General features: G+C 44.9%; 1 protein-coding gene across 4 annotated transcripts in view; it reads left to right on the top strand.

The window, feature by feature from the left end:
• Positions 1–19,695, top strand: part of LOC137654540 (putative leucine-rich repeat-containing protein DDB_G0290503) — a 206,194-nt gene that overhangs the window by 62,674 nt on the left and 123,825 nt on the right. For all 4 annotated transcript variants that reach the window (XM_068388261.1, XM_068388262.1, XM_068388263.1 and 1 more), the window contains 2 exons: positions 8,628–8,808; positions 16,576–16,678. In XM_068388261.1, coding sequence (XP_068244362.1) covers positions 8,628–8,808; positions 16,576–16,678 — 284 coding nt within the window. The remainder of the gene's footprint in view (positions 1–8,627; positions 8,809–16,575; positions 16,679–19,695) is intronic.

The raw sequence follows: 19,695 nt of genomic DNA, 5'->3' as shown, positions 1-19,695 counted from the left end.
GAGAGCGCTAAGAGTCAGAACATGCATTCTGGCAAGTTCTGACTCTTATTAGGGTACACAACCGGTTTACTGACCCGGAGATACCCCCATGAGATGGCAAAGACACAGTCTTAAACCATGTCTTTAGCACTCAGAAGCCCTTTAAGGTCAGTGCAGCCTTGCCGTGGTCTCACTGGCCAAAGGGTGCCCGGGCTAAGATCGCCCAACAGCTCTCCGAGTTCTCCTCCCAACGTTACAGCTCTACCGCCAAGCTTCTCTCAGCTTCTCCCATCCGGCAGAGGAGATATTTTGAGATCTTGGACAAACCTCGTTCAGCTCTTCCTTTCCATCACTCTCTAAAAGAGCTCACCAAAGGAGTCTCTCTAGAGAGGCTTTCCAGCCATCAGGTCTTGTTCTTGGCATCTGAGATTCTCAACCAGAAGGTCATGAAGTATGCCATGCAGGCTACGTTGTGGCTTGATCTGTGGTTGGGGACCCTGGGAATCTTGGATCGAACTGAGGATTTCTCCTATAAACGCACCAGGAAAGCAATGGAAACTTTTCTTCTCTCAGGCACTCGCACTGTCGCGTTTCTCGCCCATCAAGTCTTGAACTTATGGACGAACACCCTTCTGAAATGTCGAGATGCGGTGTCTGAGAGATTCCATTAGCAGGTCCCGAATGCTGAGATCGCTAGTCTCAGGATCTCCTCTTTAGAGGGATCCTCTTTATTTGAGCAAAAGGACCTGGAACATGCTGATGAGAGATGGAGGAAGTCTCACCAGGACTCCCTCCCTCATAGGGCTTTGATATCCAAGCCCTATAAACCACTAGCTCCTCAGCAGTCCCATCCAACGAAGATCATGCCGAACAAGACAGGAGCGAAGATAGTGGTGTCTAAAAAGCCCTTTCCGACCAAAGACGGGAAAGGCACTAAGTCCTCCAGGGTAGGAAAACTTCCTAGATGGAGCCGCCGAGGCCGCAAACGCTAGGAAAAGCATTCCCCCCTGCTTGTCCACCAGTGGTGGGATGCCTACAAAGTTGCTGGGACAGGTGGAAGCAACTCTGGGCTGAGCCCTGGACAATCTCTGATTTGTTCAGGGTATCGCATCCCGTTTACAACATCTCTCCCACCCTTGATCAGGAATACAGTGTCAATAGACTCCTTTGTGATGGGATCAGAAAAGGGGCTAGCCCTCCGGGCAGAAGTCCAGACCCTGTCGAAGAAGGGCGCTCTCCAAGAGTTCCTCGTTGAGCCCCCAGGCTTCTTCAGTCGACTCTTTCTTGTGAAAAAGGCATCTGGAGGCTGGAGACCTGTCATTGACCTCTCAGCTCTGAACAAGTTTGTCAAGCAAACTCCGTTCAGCATGGAGACGGCAGGCACAGTCAGACAAGCAAGCTGTAAGACCACGGAACTAAATGTGCACTCTGGACCTAAAGGATACGTACTTCTAGATCCCAATCCATCCGTCTTTAAGAAAGTACTTAAGATTCAGCCTAGACAACAGGAAATACCAGTTCAAGGTGCTGTGCTTCGTTTTTTCCACAGAACCTCAAGTCTTCACCAGAGTGTTCACCCTAGTATCATTTCGGGCATACAGGATTGGGATCCGTCTCCTCCATTATCTGGACGACTGGCTAATCCTAGCGGACTCGGTGTCGACCCTTCTTAAACATCAAGACAAATTTCTGAGGCTTTGCCAAGATCTGGGGATCATGGTAAACCTCGAGAAGTCTGCCCTGCTTCCTACACAGAGACTGGTATACGTAGGCATGACAATAGCCACCAATCTTCCTAAAGCCTTCCCATCAGACGACAGGATAATGAGGCTGAGAAAGGTCGCAAGACCCTTTCTCAGACGGGAAGAACTTCCAGACCAGAATTAGCTACGTCTTCTCGTATACCTTTCATCTCTGGCCCGTCTAGTTCCCATTGGTTGCCTCAGGATGTGATCTCTCCAGTGGCGACTCGATTCCCGGTGGAATCAGGTCTTCGACTCCCCGGATATCAGTGGAACAGATGGACCTCGAATGATGGGTGTCAGACGAGAACCAACATAAGGAAATGGATCTTCTCGTCCTCCCCCCCAGATTTGATGCTGTTCTCAGATGCTTCAAAAAAAAGGATGGGGGCTCACGTGCTGCACCGCACGACCTCTGGCCTCTGGTCAGAGTCAGAAGAGTACCTCCACATAAATCTCTTAGAGATGAGGGCTGTCTTTCTGGCCCTTCAACAGTTCCACCAGTTCCTGGCGGGCCACTCATTGGTGGTGATGAGCGACAACATAGTGGCTTACATTATCAAACAAGGAGGTACGTTTTTGCAGCCCCTATCCCATCTAGCAGTAGAGATACTGAGATGGGCCGAGATTCACTCGATACCACCATCGGCACTATTCATTCCAGGTAAGAGGAATGTGCTCGCCGACAACCTGAGCAGAGCATCTCAGATGGTGAGTACCAAGTGGTCTTTGGATCATCTAGTAGCCAACAAAGTCCTTATTTTGTGGGGTTCTCCGACTGTGGATCTCTTCGCAACGGCCCTGAACTTCAGGCTCCTGTTGTATTGCTCCCCAGTCCCAGACCCCAAGGCTCTCTGGCAAGATGCATTCCAACATCGGTGGGATAACATTGACATTTACGCCTTTCCCCCGTTCTATCTGATGAGGAGGGTAACTCATCATGGCCAGAATAGAACATCGGTCAACCTCTCAATGACTCTCATAGTTCCGCTATGGCATCGTGCAGAATGATTTCCGGACCTTCTGCAACTCCTGACGGAGTATTCAAGAGAATTCCATACACATGCCAACATCTTCCACAAAGCCGTAGCTTCGCTACAACTTCCCGCCTGGAGACAATCCAGCATCTCCTCACTCAGACAGGATTTTCGCAACAAGTTGCGAACAGGATGTCTTGATACCTGCAGAAATCATTAGCAGCAGTCTACCAGGCAAAGTGGAAAGTCTAATGTGGTTGGTGTTGTGGAAGGGATATTTCTCTTCTCAATGCCACTATTCCAGTAATAGCAGAGTTCTTCATGTATTTGCATGAAGAAATACGCCTTTCAGTCCCAGAGGTTAAAAGCTATCGCCCAGCCTTAAGCCTTGCCTTTAGACTCAACGGAATGGATATTTCCTCATTTCTAGAACGTTCTTTACTTATGCGGAGTTACGAACTTACTGTCCTCAGACTGAAGTGAGATCTCCCTTATGGAATGTGGTTTGAGTTCTCAGGTCTCTAAAAAGTCCTCCTTATGAACCATTATGCAAGGCAACAGATCTCCACCTCACTTGGAAGATGGTGTTCCTACTAGCTTTGGCTTCAGCCAAGCAAGTTATTGAACTTTATGATCTCTCATACGACATTGGCTATTCAACGGGATGGGGTGAGATAACGTTCGGCTTCGTCCCTGAGTTTGTAGCCAAGACTCAGAATCCGGGAGTAGCGGTTCCCCGATTCGACTCCTTCCAGATTTTGAGTCTTCGCTCTGTAACTGATGACCCTGATTATCTCTTACTTTGTTCAGTGAGGAGTTTAAGGCTGTACCTGAAGAGAACAGCTGCAGCCTGTCCCCGTGTGTATGTACTTTTAATGAACACAGGGAGAAACAAGAGGAGTGTCACTGAGAACACCATCTCTGCCTGGATTTGCAAGGTCATAGACCATTCCCTGAATCCCGACCCTCCTCTTTCACGTCGCCCCAGAGCCCACGATGTCAGGGGCGTAGCTATATCTCTGGCATTCAAGAGAAACTTCTCTGTGACAGGTTTTACAGGCTGGGGTGTGGAAACATCAGAATACGTTCACAGCCCACTACCTGCAAGACGTGACACACAGGAGGCTTGATACGTTCTTTATCGGCCCTGTGGTGGCTGCACAACAGCTGGTATAATACCTCAAGCTCCTTATTGGACAAGTAGCAGAAGGTTGAGGGCACTGTTACCCGGTGTTAGTCTGTGTGAATGAAAAGGTTTGGCTGACTCTTATTCTTTTCTTCAACCTCCCCTCTCTTGGGGAAAGCAGCATCCTGGGCATCCTGGGTTCTTTGGATAAGCTGACCTCGAACCACTGCAGGTAAACCATGCTTCCTTGTGTTCCTAGTTTTAAGCTAATACTGTTGCATCCCCATACCCTGGCAAGGTGGTATTGGGAAAGTCCTGGTTACAACAGTTTTTCCTTCAAAGGTTTGAAATAACTTTTACACTTCTAAACATCTCAACACACAGCTTGTGTAGGCTGCTGACCTTACGTAGCAAGGTTTAGCAAGGTCCAGGGACTCCTTATTTTTCATACAAACCTATTCAAAATAAGGAGCCCTCGCTAAAGCCAAAAGCCAGTTTGGCAGGGACGTCCACCCTACTAATGGGTGAGTTACCCCTAATTAATAGCGTATGTTTGTATTCCAGTTACGGAACAAATGACAAATTCGTAGATAATTTGTATTTTTCTTAACGATACACACCTTTAGCTATTTATATAAACTTACCCGCCAGCCCTATCCCCCTAGAAGTCCTACCTCCAAGCAAAGTGAGCTAAATCACCAGTGTGAGTGGGAGCAGTAGCAAAGCTAACCCCCCCCAACCCCCGCTAGCTAGCAGAATGGGTAGTTAACTCTCGATAAAATTTTTATGGCTAATCCTTTCAGCTTTGTGAAAAGTAATAACCCCTAATGAATAGCTGAAGGTTTGTATTGTTAGGAAAAATACAAATTATCTACAAATTTGTCATTTTCCACTTTTTTTCTTTCAACAAATACCTGCCCTTAATAAAAATATTGAACCTTCTAGCAGTAAGTGGTAGGGAACCCAGGTTGTTGTGTTAGTTGGCATAGTTTTCAGTTATAGTTGTCGACTGATGACGATCGCACGCTCTCAGACTGTTTACATAATCCTTTTCAAGATGTCCTTCCCTACTTTAGTTAACAATTTATTGTTGGGAATATGCAAGGGAAGTATTTTTGGGAGATCATGATCCTCAGTCTTGCCAAAGCTAACCCAACCCCCCTAATCATTCTAATATTAATAGTGTTTAATTCAGTAAGAGTTCTAAATGTATGTTGTGCTTCTCAGATTCAAACGCCCCACACAGAGCCTCAAAATCTTTACATACTTAAGCTCCTTCTGCAGCTAAATCCTTGCAATACCACAATTCTGGTTAGCTCTATAAGACTAAACTAGAATATGAGTCAGAAAACTAAAAAAGTTGTCTTGATCTTATATCCTTCCATTCGCTAATGTAAGTGCTTGTCACCTTTCTCATATCATTTACTATGTAAATGGTGTGGTATATGATTCCCTTAAATTATAAAAGGTGAACAAAGTACTGTGTCAATTTACTTGCATTGTTTTTGTCACGTTTCAGATGACAGTATGTGCCATTTGCTTGCAAGCTCGGCCAGTAGCTTGTCTTATGTAACGTTAACCTGGTTAATATAGGCACTAGTAAATCCAAATCAAATACGTCTTTGCATTCCTGTTGCTATTCTCTTTTCGAAGGGTAAACAAACTGAGAAATGGGCCGATGTTTATTAGTATTCTCCAGCATGACAGGAAAATGAGGAAAAGGAAACTCAGAGTTAGATGAGAGAAGTGAGGAAGTACAGTATCACCTTTTTCCCTTATTGCTGAGATATATCCTAAGGGATTGTTTAAGGTAAGTTCGGAAGTATCTTATCCCACCCAATTTGAAAAAGTTACTTCTTCCAACCACACTCTTCAGCTTAACTTTGTTATGGATTCATTCAAAGAATTGTCGTTTTGGATTCAGAAAAAATACTTGAGATTCAGGTTCTCATAAAAGGGATTTTGACATAGGAAAAATCTATTATTGGGCTCGAGCCATGTCGTCCTGATGGAAGCTCCTTCTGGCAACTTTTACAGTATAATATTTCTGCAATTGATATTACAAGAGAATTACCGTCAGGTATCACGGGGTTCCAACCCATGGAAATAACTATCCGAAGATATCGTGTATAATCAGGGACGTATCCTAAGATAACCATAGATAATCTGCACCCCAAACAGACCTTACCCAGTCTAATCCACTGAGGGGAAGGATAAGTAAGGAGCCACTACACCTCCTATCACCTTCTAGTGCCCCTATACGTTCCTGCTTTTCATTCCTTCGAACACAGCTGATGGCTACAGTTCGGTTGATTTTTGGGGGCGTTTTTTTCGCTAACTTTGATGATTAGTTTTGTGAATTGGCTTCCTCTTTTTTGCAAAAGTTGAGTATCCACCTCTTCTTGGGTTTTTTTTTTGCTAATTTTGATTTTAGCTTCCTTTGGGGACTTAGTTTTTAGCATTTGGTTTAAGGAAGCCTGAGCGCTTCGAGTCCTGCTAGCATGGCGTTGGGCTTAGTCCCTGATGGCCTCTTATTTGTCGTGTTTAATTAAATTTTTGGGTAAGTTTCACGTTAGCTAGTTTTGGTTTAGCATTACGATGCTAAGGACTCAATTTTATATATAATTCCATTACAATTTATTATTTTAGTCTTTTTGTGAGTTCCTATCAGTTTCGGTTAGCCTAACCTAGAGTTGGCATTTTTTGGGGGGCTCCTGCCTATCGTGCCACAAACGTCATCCCCTTTGCGAAGGGTGAGCTCATTTTTCTTGTTCAGTTGGTTCGCTGACTGACTATGCCACAATCGTCTGAGTTTCTCGGGGCTAAGAAGGCAATGTTTCAGAGATCCCCTTTGCGAAGGGTAAGCTCATTTTTCCTTGTTCAGTTGGTTCGCTGACTGGCTATACCTTTAGGTTAGTATGGTAATTTATTACTCTCATCTTTTTATCAAATTTATGGGTCTGGCTGTAAAAATAGACATAAATATAAATATTATACTGGATTCACTGGATTTACATTTTCGCAAGACTTGTCGCTCTATATGACATCTAGATTGTGAGGGAGAAGACAGCGTTTGGTAGCTGGATCCTTATATCCCATCTCTTGGTAAAGTGAGTGTTTTTAAACAATATTATTTTAATCCGGGAAATGGTGTTTCATATTGTAGAAGCTCTTTAATTATTTTTTATGGTGTGGTATCGGCTCAGCTCGTAAGTTACATTACGTATTCACTCTAGTGACTGTGTTTTTGTTCGCAAACAGGCGCTGCGTTTAATTCATCATGGGTTTACTTTAGTATGGTAATTTTTTAAGCTCATATTTATATTACCATCACAAATCAGTCTGTAAACAAGAAAAAAAGTCTTAGATATTATATTGGATTATCTGTATTTAGTTAGGAATTATAGTTAATAGAGGTTAATTTTCTAATTAAATGCATAAGTATCCCTCTACCGTTACATCTTTCAGGAAGTACCCTTACATAGACATTTATATCCCACAGGAGGTGCCAAAAAGTAGGCAGTGTCCCTAATTTGTTCTGTGGGCTGGGGGTCCCTATTTCCCTGTAACCAAAAATGCTCTTGCATCCCTTGTTAAAAATTTGGTCACAAAGGCCATAAAGAATAAGGACCAAAATCATAGAGTGCTTTAGAGTAAAGGTCATGAAATTAGGAGCACAGCTGCTTCCCTGATATTTTGTAGAAATCTTTCTTTAGAAAAGTTTTAGCACTGGCTTAATGATGTACCAAGTCGGAGTATGCAAAAGTTTATTTTGAAAAAGAAATCTTCAGTACAGTACTCTATTTTTAGTTACTTAAACAACCTGGATTTGCGTATTGCAAAGTGTGGTTAAAAATGGTTTATCAAAGTAAGTTAGTAACCCTTAATCTCAATGCATTATTTGTACTGTAATTTATCCCTCTTTCCTTCAATTTTGCTCCACCTCCAACAGTGTTGGAGTCAACAATGTGAACGTCAGGAGAGATTCATGGAAATAACGAATTTTATAGTAAAATTTCTTATTTCTATACTAGCCTGGTGTTCCAATACATCCCACTCTCCTCCCTACTTAGTCATAGTATACAGAGGAGGGATAATGTTGACGTCAAAACTGAAGACTATACTAACTAACGCTGCACCCTGGGCTCCCTACTTCTTACCGGTATAGGGCTCTTATTTGTGTGTTAAGGGCTTGGGCATGGCAGTATTTGTTGAAGTGAAAAAAATGGGATATTTTTTAAAATTAAATTTTACTGGTAAGTTTTGATTAAACCGGAGTTCTAGATAAGAAGCGACATGAACATCAGATGAGTATGGAAATAAGAAATTTTAGTAAAATTCTATTTTTCTTTGTGTATAATTTTTGCATGTTTAACATTGTGACAAATATTTTTATTATTGAGTGTTTCTCCTTTGAAGGGAAAAAAGTATTATTTTATTTTTATTTTTTTGTCACGATCTTTTAAAGAAACTTTCAAATTAATAGTACAGATACATTTTCATCCATTCCATTCGTAATTTTTAATGCATGTTTTTCTCTAATATAAACCTTAACTAAGAGGATATGGATGTTTGTAAGGAGTGGCTAAAAAGGTTCATTAGTCTCTGGATATTATTTTAAGAATTTAGATTAGATTTGGATTTTGTGAAATATAGTTGCAGATTGCAGGTCCTAAACACTTCATTTGTTAACAACAGGATGAAATTGTAGTTTTAAGAATATATTGTAGAAATGCTGCAGAAATGACTATATTTAGTTTTCAGAGGCTAATTTTTGTTAACCAAGTTTCTTCTTTTGTACAGAAGCTGAAAAACAAGTTTTACGAGAACGAATATCATCACTAGTAAATGAAAATGACTGCCTGGCAGCAAGGCTAGAAGAAGTTATGGGTGTATCTAGAAACTTGAGTGATCAAGTTCATAGTACCAAGGAGCAATTCTTGAAAGTTTCTGCAGAAAAGGAAGACCTTCAAAAGAAATTCAAGTAAGCCTTTTTTCTGGAATTTACTACATTTACAGTATATGCTTTGGATAATAAGGATAAGAATGGGATACTACTATTTGGAAATTTTGATAATGATTTATGAAGTGTTTATAAATATATCAGTTAACTCATTCTAGCAAATTAAAACTGTTGGACATTCTGATTCCTATTAATTTTCTTATTTTTACTAAATTCACTGTGAAACATGTAGTAACGAATAACAGTTAAGTCAATGGGTACCTGTTTGACAAAAAATCTTATACGTCGGTTGATCCATGAAGTTGGTCATCAGTAAAACTCTGAATAAAAAGAATGGCAAAAAGTGAATATTATTCTTACGCATACATACAGTACAGATCTATTGGTTCTTGGCTTTCCTTTACACATCTTTCCCCAGACTAGGATCAGTTTGAACTAGTTAACTGCAATATGTTCCATAAATGTGGACTCTCAATGAGCGGCATGTACCGTGTACCTTAAATTTAATTAAAAAGGTTTTATTTTCATTTATATAATATTGTAGAACAGTATATGAAAAAATAACTAAATTACCAGTAACCTATATCATGAACTAAATACTTTGTTTATAACTGTACAGTAAATAATACAGTACTTATATGAGGGCAAAGGGCAACTTATAGATAAAGTAACATATTAGTGCTATGTTTTGTCTATAAATTTTTAAATCTAAATTTGTACCTATTTATAGGGGTATTACTTTCGGCGTAGCTGAAAGATGAGCCTAGATAATTTTAGTGAGTGATAACTACCCCATCAGTTAGTTAACAGGTGGGGATGGGGTAGACTGGCTATCCCGCTTACTCAACTGGCCATCCCGCTCACTCACACCTCAGCTGAGTAACCACTTTGCATTTTGGCTCGGTAGAGTGCGGACATACTGTTGCTCTCTCCCGCATTTGACTTGCCTTGATTAATCCTTTCTCTTTTTCTCTTTGCAGATTGTGCATGTGGCTTGAGTCCCAATATGCATACTTGTCCTGGTCCCAAGGGCCGCTCTTGCGATACCTTTATGTCGTCCATTGAGACGGACCCTCTCCTGCTGTGTCTCGCTTGCCGGGGCCACCAGTGTTCTGGGGACGACACCTGTGATTAGTTTCAGGGCAGGAATGGTCTGCCTCCCAGTGGGAGAGGTTCCAGCACCGGAAGAAGAAGAAGGCTAAGCACCATTCTTCACCCTTGGGGTCATCCTTGAAGTCAAAGAAATCACGGGCTGCTTTTACCCTTCATCCTCTTTCTGAAGCTGCTCCTCCGCCGGTCCCTTCCGGGGAACGGCCGAGTAGCAGCACAGGCCTGGTTAATCGGAGTCAACCCTGTGGGTTAGGAGACGGCGTTGACTCCCCTAGCAAGTCGGCTCCGTCCCTTCCCTCAGGGAGCACCTACTCGTTTACTGATATCTTGTCCATTTGGCCATCGCTAGGCGTCAATGGTCCCCTTTCGAAGGAGGTTCTGTTTGAACTCCTTCAATTGGGAGCGGAGAAAAGGTGTTCTTCTCCTTCCTCCGCGGAGATTGATCCTCCACCTGTGTGCCCAGGCGTTGCAGCCCGTTGGTCAGACCTTGAGTCTGTGACCGACGCTGAGGATGTTGCTGATCCACCAGGGGCAGTGGCAGAGCTTATTGCGAGGCAGGTTTCCCCTTTGTTGGAACACGTCTCTCGTTCGCGAGAGAAAGCCGCCACTGGGCATCGGCGGCCCCATTACGCTTACGCTTCAACTCCTGGGGCGTAGGTAGAGCACTGCCTTAAGCGAAGTTCACCTTTGGGTGAACAATCCTTGCCTTCGGGGGAGGTGGCTCTTAAGCTGGAGCAGCCTCCCCCTCGGGTGGAATTGGCTTTGCGTTCTTCTTCGGAGGTTCATAGGGTGGAGGGATTTGTGACCCCTCTTCATCCTGAACGTTTTCCTCCTAGGGCTGTGAGGAAACCTCTTTTATAACCTGTGGGTTCTGGTCATGCTGACCCTTCGGGGTCTCTTGACTATCATCCTTCGGGCTAGCGTGATCACGAGCCTTCGGCTCTCGCCATGTTGAGCGTTCAGGCTCTCGTGGTTCTGTGGGACCTTTCGGGCCTCCGTAGCTTGGAACTTTCGGGTTCTCATGACATCGAAACTTTGGGTTCCTGTTGCGTTGAGCCTTTGGGCTCTCGTACTATCTGTCACTTTGAACCTTCGGTTCGGTCTCCTGTTGCGCAGTTCCCTTGGGATCTCGCAACCCTGGTATCGTTGAGCCCTTGGGATCTCGCAACCCTGGTATCGTTGAGCCCTTGGGCTCTCGTGCCTCTCGTCACGTTAAGCCTTCAGGCTCTTGTGATAGAGAAACTTGGGTTTCCCGTTACGCTGATCCCTCAGGATCATGTAACCTTGGATACGCTGAGCCTGTGGGCTCTCATTTCCCTCCTCGGGATAAACTTCCCGCTAGGAGAGATTCCCACCAATCTCTCCAGTCTCGTGGGCTTCCACCAACCTAGGGACAGCCATAGCCCACTTGACAGCGCCCATACCCTCTCCCTATGGGGAGGCCTGCACCGGTTTTGTCTATAGATAAGATGCCTACTGGTAAGAGGGCTAAGGTTCCTACAGAGATTCGAAGCCCAGGGATCCGTGCCATCTTAAGGACCTCCCTTTCAGCACATTAGGAGCCTTCGACCAACGTGATGCAGCAAGCGGTGACGGGGGTTAGCCCCCGTTCCCAGTCCATAGGAGGCACCCCTAGCATTCCTCTGTTGCCGCCTCTCATCCCTAGTGCCTCTGTTCTATCTGACCCTAGGAGGCGTTGCGAGGGTTCTGCCCCGGCGGTTGCCCCTCACAAGGAGAAGCTCATCTCTCCTCGCAAAAGGGCACGGGAAGAGAACGCTCCAGAACTGCAGGGTAACCCCCTGCAGTTCAAGATTCCACAGGCCAAACCAAAAGGGAAGAGGAAGAGGATACGTCCCTCTCCCCTCAAGGAGGACATCGGAATTGCCTACAGGGACTCACTCCGTCCCTCTGTGGTTGAGATAGTGCCTAAGGAGGCGTGCCGTCCGACCCAGTGCGACGTGGTTCCTCTTCCTGCGGATCCTCATCCGTCCCACGCAACAGCTGAGTCCGTAGGACCTAAGCTGATGGAGGAACTTCTGCCTCAGCGCAGAGAACTTAAGGATTTATTTACAATCCCTAAATCCTCGGCCAGACTTCCCCTGCCTCAACCAGAGAGGCAGAGGGAAGCGAGCACATGCCTGGAAGTTGCCCTGTCTCCGGCTTATCCTGACGATGACTTGGGCCCACTCCTGGCTCCTATGGTGAGAGCTCGGACGTGGAAGGACTATGTGATCCAAAGGACAACGCTTTGCCAGCTGCTGCTAGCCCTAGACTAACGGAGGATGAACAGATGGAGTCGGAACACACCCTCTGGCAGGTGTTAGCCTGCATCCGCTCCATCAATGGGCTGCCAGATTCATCGGCATCTCTTCTTGAGGGTAAGGATACAGTCCTGGACCAATTTTATGGCACCCAGAGACCCTTGAAGGCCAGTACATCTCTGCCCTGGTCAAAGGGATTAAGGAGTGCCAAGCAGAAGGCAGTTTCCCCGGCAACTGGTTCATCCTCTTTCCTCCATGCTAGTTCATCCTCCAAGCTCCTCCCTCCTATCTATGTGTTTCAGAGGAGGTATTACGAGATCCTCGGGAAGTCTCTCCGTACCCTGCCTCTCGACCACTTTATAGAGGCTCTCTCGAGGGGCACGCTCTTTGAGAAGCTTACAGGACTGCCTGTCTCGTTCTCGGCCTCCGAGATACTCAGTCAGGAGAAACTCGCTATGTATGCCATGCAGGCTACTTTGTGGCTTGACTTCGGGTTGGGTTCTTTAGAAAAACTTATCCAGTCCCAGGATTGGTCTCAGGAGTCCACTAGGAAGTCTATGGAGACTTTCCTATTGTCTGGTACTCGGGCCATCGAGTTCCTCTCCCATCAAGTGGTGAACCTCTGGGCTAACACCATCTTGAAGAGGAGGGATGCCGTCATAGGAAGGTTCCCTAGACAAATCCCTCAGGCTGATGTGTCGAGACTCAGGAATGCTTCTTTCGAAGGTAGCTCTCTTTAATCCTGATGATGTCGAGCGAGTGGCAGAGAAGTGGAGGAAGTCCAGCCAGGACTCCCTTATCCAGGTCTTAACAAGTAGGCCTTACACTTCTCAGCCACATAGGAAACCATATCTTAAACTACAAATGAAAGGGCTAGAGATCCAAAACAACAGGATCATAAGGTGTCTAAACAGGCCTTTCAAGGTAAAAAGTCCTTTCGTGGAGGCAAAGGGTAGAGGGGATCTGGCTTAGACCGATCCCACTAGGACGGGCATTCATCCCATACGACCAGCTGTGGGGAGATGCCTACAGAGCTGCTGTCAGAGGTGGCTTCATCACGGGGCTGAATCCTGGACAATCAAAGTGATTCGTTCATGTTATCATATCCCATTCACTCTCTCTCTCCCTCCACTGACACAAGTGCCTCTTCCATCGAACTCCTATATGAAGGGATCCACACAAGAGTTTGCCCTTCAGGCAGAAGTCCAGACCATGTTGGAGAAGGGCGCTCTCCAAGAGGCCCTTTAGAGGTCCCCAGGCTCCTACAGTCGACTCTTTCCTGTGAAGAAGGCATCTGAAGGCTGAAGACCAGTCATCAACCTCTCAGCTCTGAACAGGTTTGTTGAACAAACCGACACGGTCAGACAAGCAGTGAGACCGCATGACTTCTTGTGCACTCTAGATTTAAAGGATGCATATTTCCAGATCCCAATTAATCCGTCTTCCAGGAAGTATCTTAAGATTCATGCTGGACCAGTAGCATTGCCAGTTAAAGGTGCTGTGCTTTGGTCTTTCTTCAGCACTTCAGGTCTTCACGAGAGTGTTCGGCCTTGTGTCATCTTGGGCCCACAGAGTCGGCATCCGTCTCCTAAGATACTTGGACAACTGGCTGATTCTGGCAGACTCAGAGGCGGTCCTTCTTTGCCACCGAGATGAGTTTCTAAGGTTTTGCCAAGATATGGGAATCATGGTAAACCTCGAAGTCTCACTTGTTTTTTTTCTCAAGAACTGGTACACCTGGGCATGTGAATAGACACCATAAGGCACAAAGCTTTCCCATCAGATGAAAGGATTCAGAGGCTGAGGGAGGTAGCACAGATCTTCCTCAGGCGAGAAGAGCTCCCAGCGCAGAGCTGGCTTCGCTTGCTTGGTCACCTCTCCTCTCGTGTCAGATTAGTTCCCAATGGTCGCCTCAGGAGGAGATCCCTCCAGTGGCGTCTGAAATCCCAATGGAATCAGTCCACCGATCCCAGGAATTGTCTCGTCCGTTTAGGACAAGAGGAACTTTGGGACCTCAGATGGTGGCTGGCAGATCCAAACCTCTGCAAAAGGGTTGATCTTCCTGTTCCTCCCACGGAGTTGATGCTTTTTTCAGTTGATGCTTTTTTCAGATGCATCAAAAAAAGGGTGGGGGGCCCACCTGCTGCACCCCATCTCCGGCCAATGGTCCGAATCAGAAAGGTACCAGCACATAAATCTCTTGGAGATGAGGGCAGCCTTTCTTGTCCTCCAACAGTTCTACCAGTTCCTGGCGGGGCACTCTGTGGTATTGATTAGCGACAATACCACAATAGTTGCTTACCTAAATAAACAAGGTGGTGCCTTTTCATGGCAGCTGTTGTCATCTAGCAGTAGAGATGCTCAGATGGGCAGAAGACAACTCGGTGACCATATCAGCTTGCTTCCGGAATGTGCTGGTAGACGATCTGAGCAGAGCGAATCAGATAGTGGACTCCGAGTGGTCTTTGAATCCTCTAGTAGCCAACAAAGTCCTGACTTTGGATCTGTTCGCAATGGCTCTGAACTTCAGGCTCCCATTATACTGCTCCCCAGTCCTGGATCCCTAAGCTCTTTGGCAAGATGCTTTCCAACAAAGGTGGGTAAACCAGGACGTGTACGCGTTTCCCCGTTCTGTTTGATGAAAAAGTCCTCACCCAGGTCAGAGTAAGCAACAGTCTACAAATGACTCTAATAGCTCCACTATGGCATCATGCAGAGTGGTTCCTGGACCTCCTGCAACTCTTCGTGGAGATTCTGAGAGAACTCATTCCACGAAGGGGCCCCCATACGAACCATAACTTCAGGTTTCAGATCGTCACCTGATGTGGAAGACGGTGTTCCTACTCGCTTTGGCTTCGGCCAAGAGAGTTAGCGAACTACATGGTCTATCTTCTGACGTCTCTCACTCTAGGAGATGGGGAGAAATAATTCTCAGCTACGTCCCTGAGCTCATTGCTAAGACTCAAAATCCGGGTGTGCTGGATTCTAGGTTCAGCCCATTCTGGATAGAGAGTCTTCGTTCTGTAACCGAAGATCCAGACCAACTGTTACTTTGCCCAGTAAGGATTCTGAGGTGTTACCTGAAAAGAACAGCAGCAGCTCAACCCCATGTGGAAGAACTTTTCATTAGCACAGGGAAGGTCAAGAGGAGGGTCACAAGAAATACCATTTCCTCATGGATTAGGAAGGTAATTGAGAGAGAACTCAATCGAGACCCTCCTCCTTCCAAACAACCCAGAGCTCATGATGTCAAGAGCATTGCAACCTCCTTGTCGTTCAGGAAAAACTACTCTTTGACGCAGGTACTGCAAGCGTGCGTGTGGAAGTGTCAAACGACCTTCATCGCCCATTACCTGCAAGACGTAACCCTTAGGAACAGGGAGACCTTTTCCATTGGTCCTGTGGTGGCCGCACAACAAATGGTCTGGACACCTCAAGCTCATTGATGGACAAGTAGCAGAGGGTTCAGGGCTGAGGTTACCTGAGTCAGTGTGGGGTGAATGAGTAAGAATGACTGGCTCCTTTCTTCCTTTCGTCTTCTCCCCCTCTGGGGAAAACATCTGCAAGCCTCAGCACAGCTGACCTCACCTCACTAGACTCATTTCCCTTGTGCCTCCTAAGTACTGTATAGAATAATACTTTGTTACATCCTTAATACATCTTTGAGTGAGGGTATTGGGTAAGTCTTAAGAACTCTAGGTCTTGTACTTGCGTTCCTATGTTACAGACAAGCCACACTGTTAGTTGCACTCACACAAGCTTCTGCAGGTCACTATCAGTGCATTGCCTTATATCAGCACTTAATTTTAGCGAGGGTAGGGTTCCCACTACAGTTGATCACAGATTGAAATAGAGAGAACCCCGGGTCATGACCAAGGCTAGTTGATAAGGACTTCCTCCCTACTAAGAGTGAGTCACCCCTATAAATAGGGAAGGGTTTGTATTTGCGCTGGAACAAATGACAAATTTGGAAGTAATTTGTAACTTTCCTAGCTACTTATTCAAATTGGCCCGCCACCCTGTCCCTCAAGAAGTCCTGCCAGAAAGCAAAATGGTTACTCAGCCAAGAGGTGTGAGTGAGCGGGGTAGCTAGTCTACCCTACCCCCGCCCGCTAACTAGCGGACGAGGTAGTTATTCCTTACTAAAATCATCTTGGCTTGTGTTCACCTATGCCAAAGGTAATACCCCTATAAATAGCTCCAGGTCTGTATGCTAGGAAAAATTCAAATTACTTCAAAATTTGTCATATTTGCATTGCATGCAGTTAATAATATCTGATTTTACTCAGTGTGAAGTCTGTAAGTAAACTATATTTCCAGCAAGGCACTGCAGTTATTAACAGTGTCATTACATACAGTAGAATTCTTCTGTTTTAGTTTTATATGCATATACTGTATTGTCCTTTTGTTATTGCAGGTTACTAGAAGAAGGAAAGGAAGATAGTTCTTTAAGTTTATCTGACTCTGGGGCTAGCACTAGACTTACGCAGAGATTAAGGGAAAGAATACGAACTTTACAGGTAAGGTACTTTTAGATGTGGTGACCAGACTCTCTTTTTCCTTTTCTCCAGTATAAGTGGTTAATATAGTGGAACATCTACATATGATTGCCTTTACATACAATTGTTCCAACACCCGAAGTAAAATTCTATCAAATTTTCGTCTTGACACCCGAAGTCATGCTCCAGCATCCGACGTAGATCATACGCGTAGAATTTTCTCGAAACTTTGGTCGTAGTTTCTTGTTTACGCCGGTAGACGGCAGCACATCGGTCGGAGGGACGCCACTGAGCGTCGCGTCGGTCAGTTCTCTGTTCTCGTGCGCATCGTGTGGTTGTCCTCTGTTCGGTCCATTATTAACAGTGCTTATTATCTTCCTTTTCTCACATTTCCGTTTTGATTTTACGTATAATCATGGGTCTTAAGAAGTTTAGTTTTGGTATACGTAGTAGTAGTGGTGAGAAAAGGGAGGCAGCAATGCTTTCATTAGAATTGAAGCAAGAAGTTATAGAAAAAAACGAGCGCGGTGTGCGTGTGAGTGATCTGGCTAAACAATATGGCCGGAATATGTCTACGATCTCGACGATCATCAAACAGAAGGCAGCCATTAAAGCAGTCAAACCATCGAAGGGGATCACCATTATTTCAAAACAATGTAGCCCTACCGTGGAAGAGATGGAACGCCTTTTGTTGATATGGATAAAGGACAAAGAGATTGTTGGCGATACGATCACTGAAACAATCATTTGTGAGAAGGCCAGCGCTATCTATTGTGACTTGAAGGTAGCGGGCTCTGGGGGTGATGCGGGGGAGAGTACATCCGATCCTACAATGGAGGAATTCATGGCGTCTCGCGGTTGGTTTGAGAAATTTAAGAGACGGACTGGGATTCATTCAGTTGTTCGGCACGGAGGGGCTTCAAGTTCGGACACCAAGGCTGCTAACGATTTTGTTAAGAAGTTTGTAAAGATCGTGGAGGATGAAGGCTACGTAGAACAGCAAGTTTTCAATTGTGATAAAACCGGTCTGTTTTGGAAAAAGATGCCTAGTCGAATATACATCACTGCCGAAGAGAAGAAAATGCCTGGACATAAGCCTATGAGGGATAAGTTGACTCTTGCCCTTTGTACCAACGCCGGCGGGGACTGCAAAATAAAGCCGTTATTGGTTTATCATTCCGAAAACCCTAGGGCATTTAAGGCACAGAGTCAATAATGACATGCTGCATATTTTCTGGCATGCTAATTCTAAGGCTTGGGTTACTAGGCATTTCTTTGTTGAATGGGTAAACCAAATTTTCGGCCCTGCTGTCAAGAAGTAGCTTCAGGAGAGGAATTTGCCTTTAAAGTGCTTGCTTTGCTTGGATAATGCTCCCGCTCACCCCTCAGGACTCGAAGATGATATCGACCAGTTCAAGTTTATCAGAGTGCTGTATCTTCCACCGAACACCACCCTTATCCTCCAGCCCATGGACCAGCAAGTCATCTCTAATTTCAAGAAGCTCTACACCAAGCACTTATTTAAGTACTGTAGTGCTTTAATGTCACGCAAAGCACCAACTTAACTTTGCGTGAATTTTGGAGGAGCCATTTCAATATCAATCACTGCTTGAAGATCATAGATCAGGCTTGGGAGGGAGTAACTCGACAGACACTGAATTCAGCTTGGAAGAAGCTTTGGCCTGATGCTGTTTTTCCCAGAGATTTTGAAGGTTTTGGCCCTGAGCCTGAACCTGTACTTGCCGTAGAGGAAGACGTAGAAGAGATTGTATCCCTTGGCAAGTCCATGGATCTGGAGGTCGATGAAGATGACATCACCGAACTCGTCGAGGAGCATCATGAAGAGCTCACCACTGAGGAAATCAAGGAGCTGCATGCCATGCAGCATGATGAATTTTAAGCGCAGTTGAGTGAGTTGGAGGGCATTGAGGAGGTAGAGCACATCTTAAGATTGGCTAAAATAAAAGAGATGTTAGCATATCATCAACACGAGGTTGATTTCATTGATAAGTGTCACCCACAGAAACTTCAGGTTTGCCGTGTAGTTTCGCAATTCGATGATGTCTGTTTAACCCATTTCAGAAAAATTCTGAAAAACTGTTCCAAGCAACTTTCTCTTTATAGTTTCTTTAAAAAAAATCACGAAGCGGTCTAGTGATCGTGATGAAGAGAAAGAAAGTGAAGCAAAGAAAACTAGATTGAATTGAGTGAAAGTGATGAAAATTAAAAAAGGGATTTTGACGTAGGAAAAATCTATTTCTGGGCGAGGGACCTGTGCCGCCCAGTGAATAAGCTCCTATTAGCACTTATTCTTAGGTAATTTACTGCTAAATATACCAGAGAAAAAATGTAAAGGAGTGCTAGGTTAACTAGCTCGCTCACCTATTGGTGTCGGTATGGAATTGGGCGTATAATCCAGAGGTCCCGCACTATTTAGATTCATCCACGACAAAGACCCCAATAGAGGAGAGCCGTTCAACCTCACTCGGCACCACCAACTCTGCATCCGCTCAGAACCCAACTCCTTAGCACCCAAAGTTTGGGGACTCCAAGGGAGAGGAGCTGGGAGGGTTCACTGGGCGGCACAGGTCCCTCGCCCAGAAATAGATTTTTCTTACGTCAAAATCCCTTTTCTGGGCTTGAACCTGTGCCGGCCAGTGAATATATACAAGAGAAATGTCACCAAACTTGAAAAATAAAGGAAAAAACATAAACATAAGGGAAACACAAGTTATTTTAATCAGAGATGAGTGCCAAAAACAGCTATAAGGGTACCTTAAAAAGAACATAAATCCACTTGGTAGAACAATTGACAAAAAAGGTAAGGTATAATAATGCCGTGAGTGATGATATATACAGATACTCAGGAGTCAAAAAATTTACAAATATAGTAATAGTAATCAGGTGCGAAACCAACGAATACAAATAGGGTATAAATGAGGCAGGTAAGGGGGAGAGATAAAATGACAAGGAATTAACATGTGAGTTACCTGGGGGTAACTACGCTCCCTGCAGCTACTGTAGGAAATTTAAGGGCT

Source organism: Palaemon carinicauda, chromosome 15 (assembly GCF_036898095.1).
Source record: "Palaemon carinicauda isolate YSFRI2023 chromosome 15, ASM3689809v2, whole genome shotgun sequence".
Taxonomy (NCBI): domain Eukaryota; kingdom Metazoa; phylum Arthropoda; class Malacostraca; order Decapoda; family Palaemonidae; genus Palaemon; species Palaemon carinicauda.
This window is presented reverse-complemented; position numbering and strand designations above follow the sequence as displayed.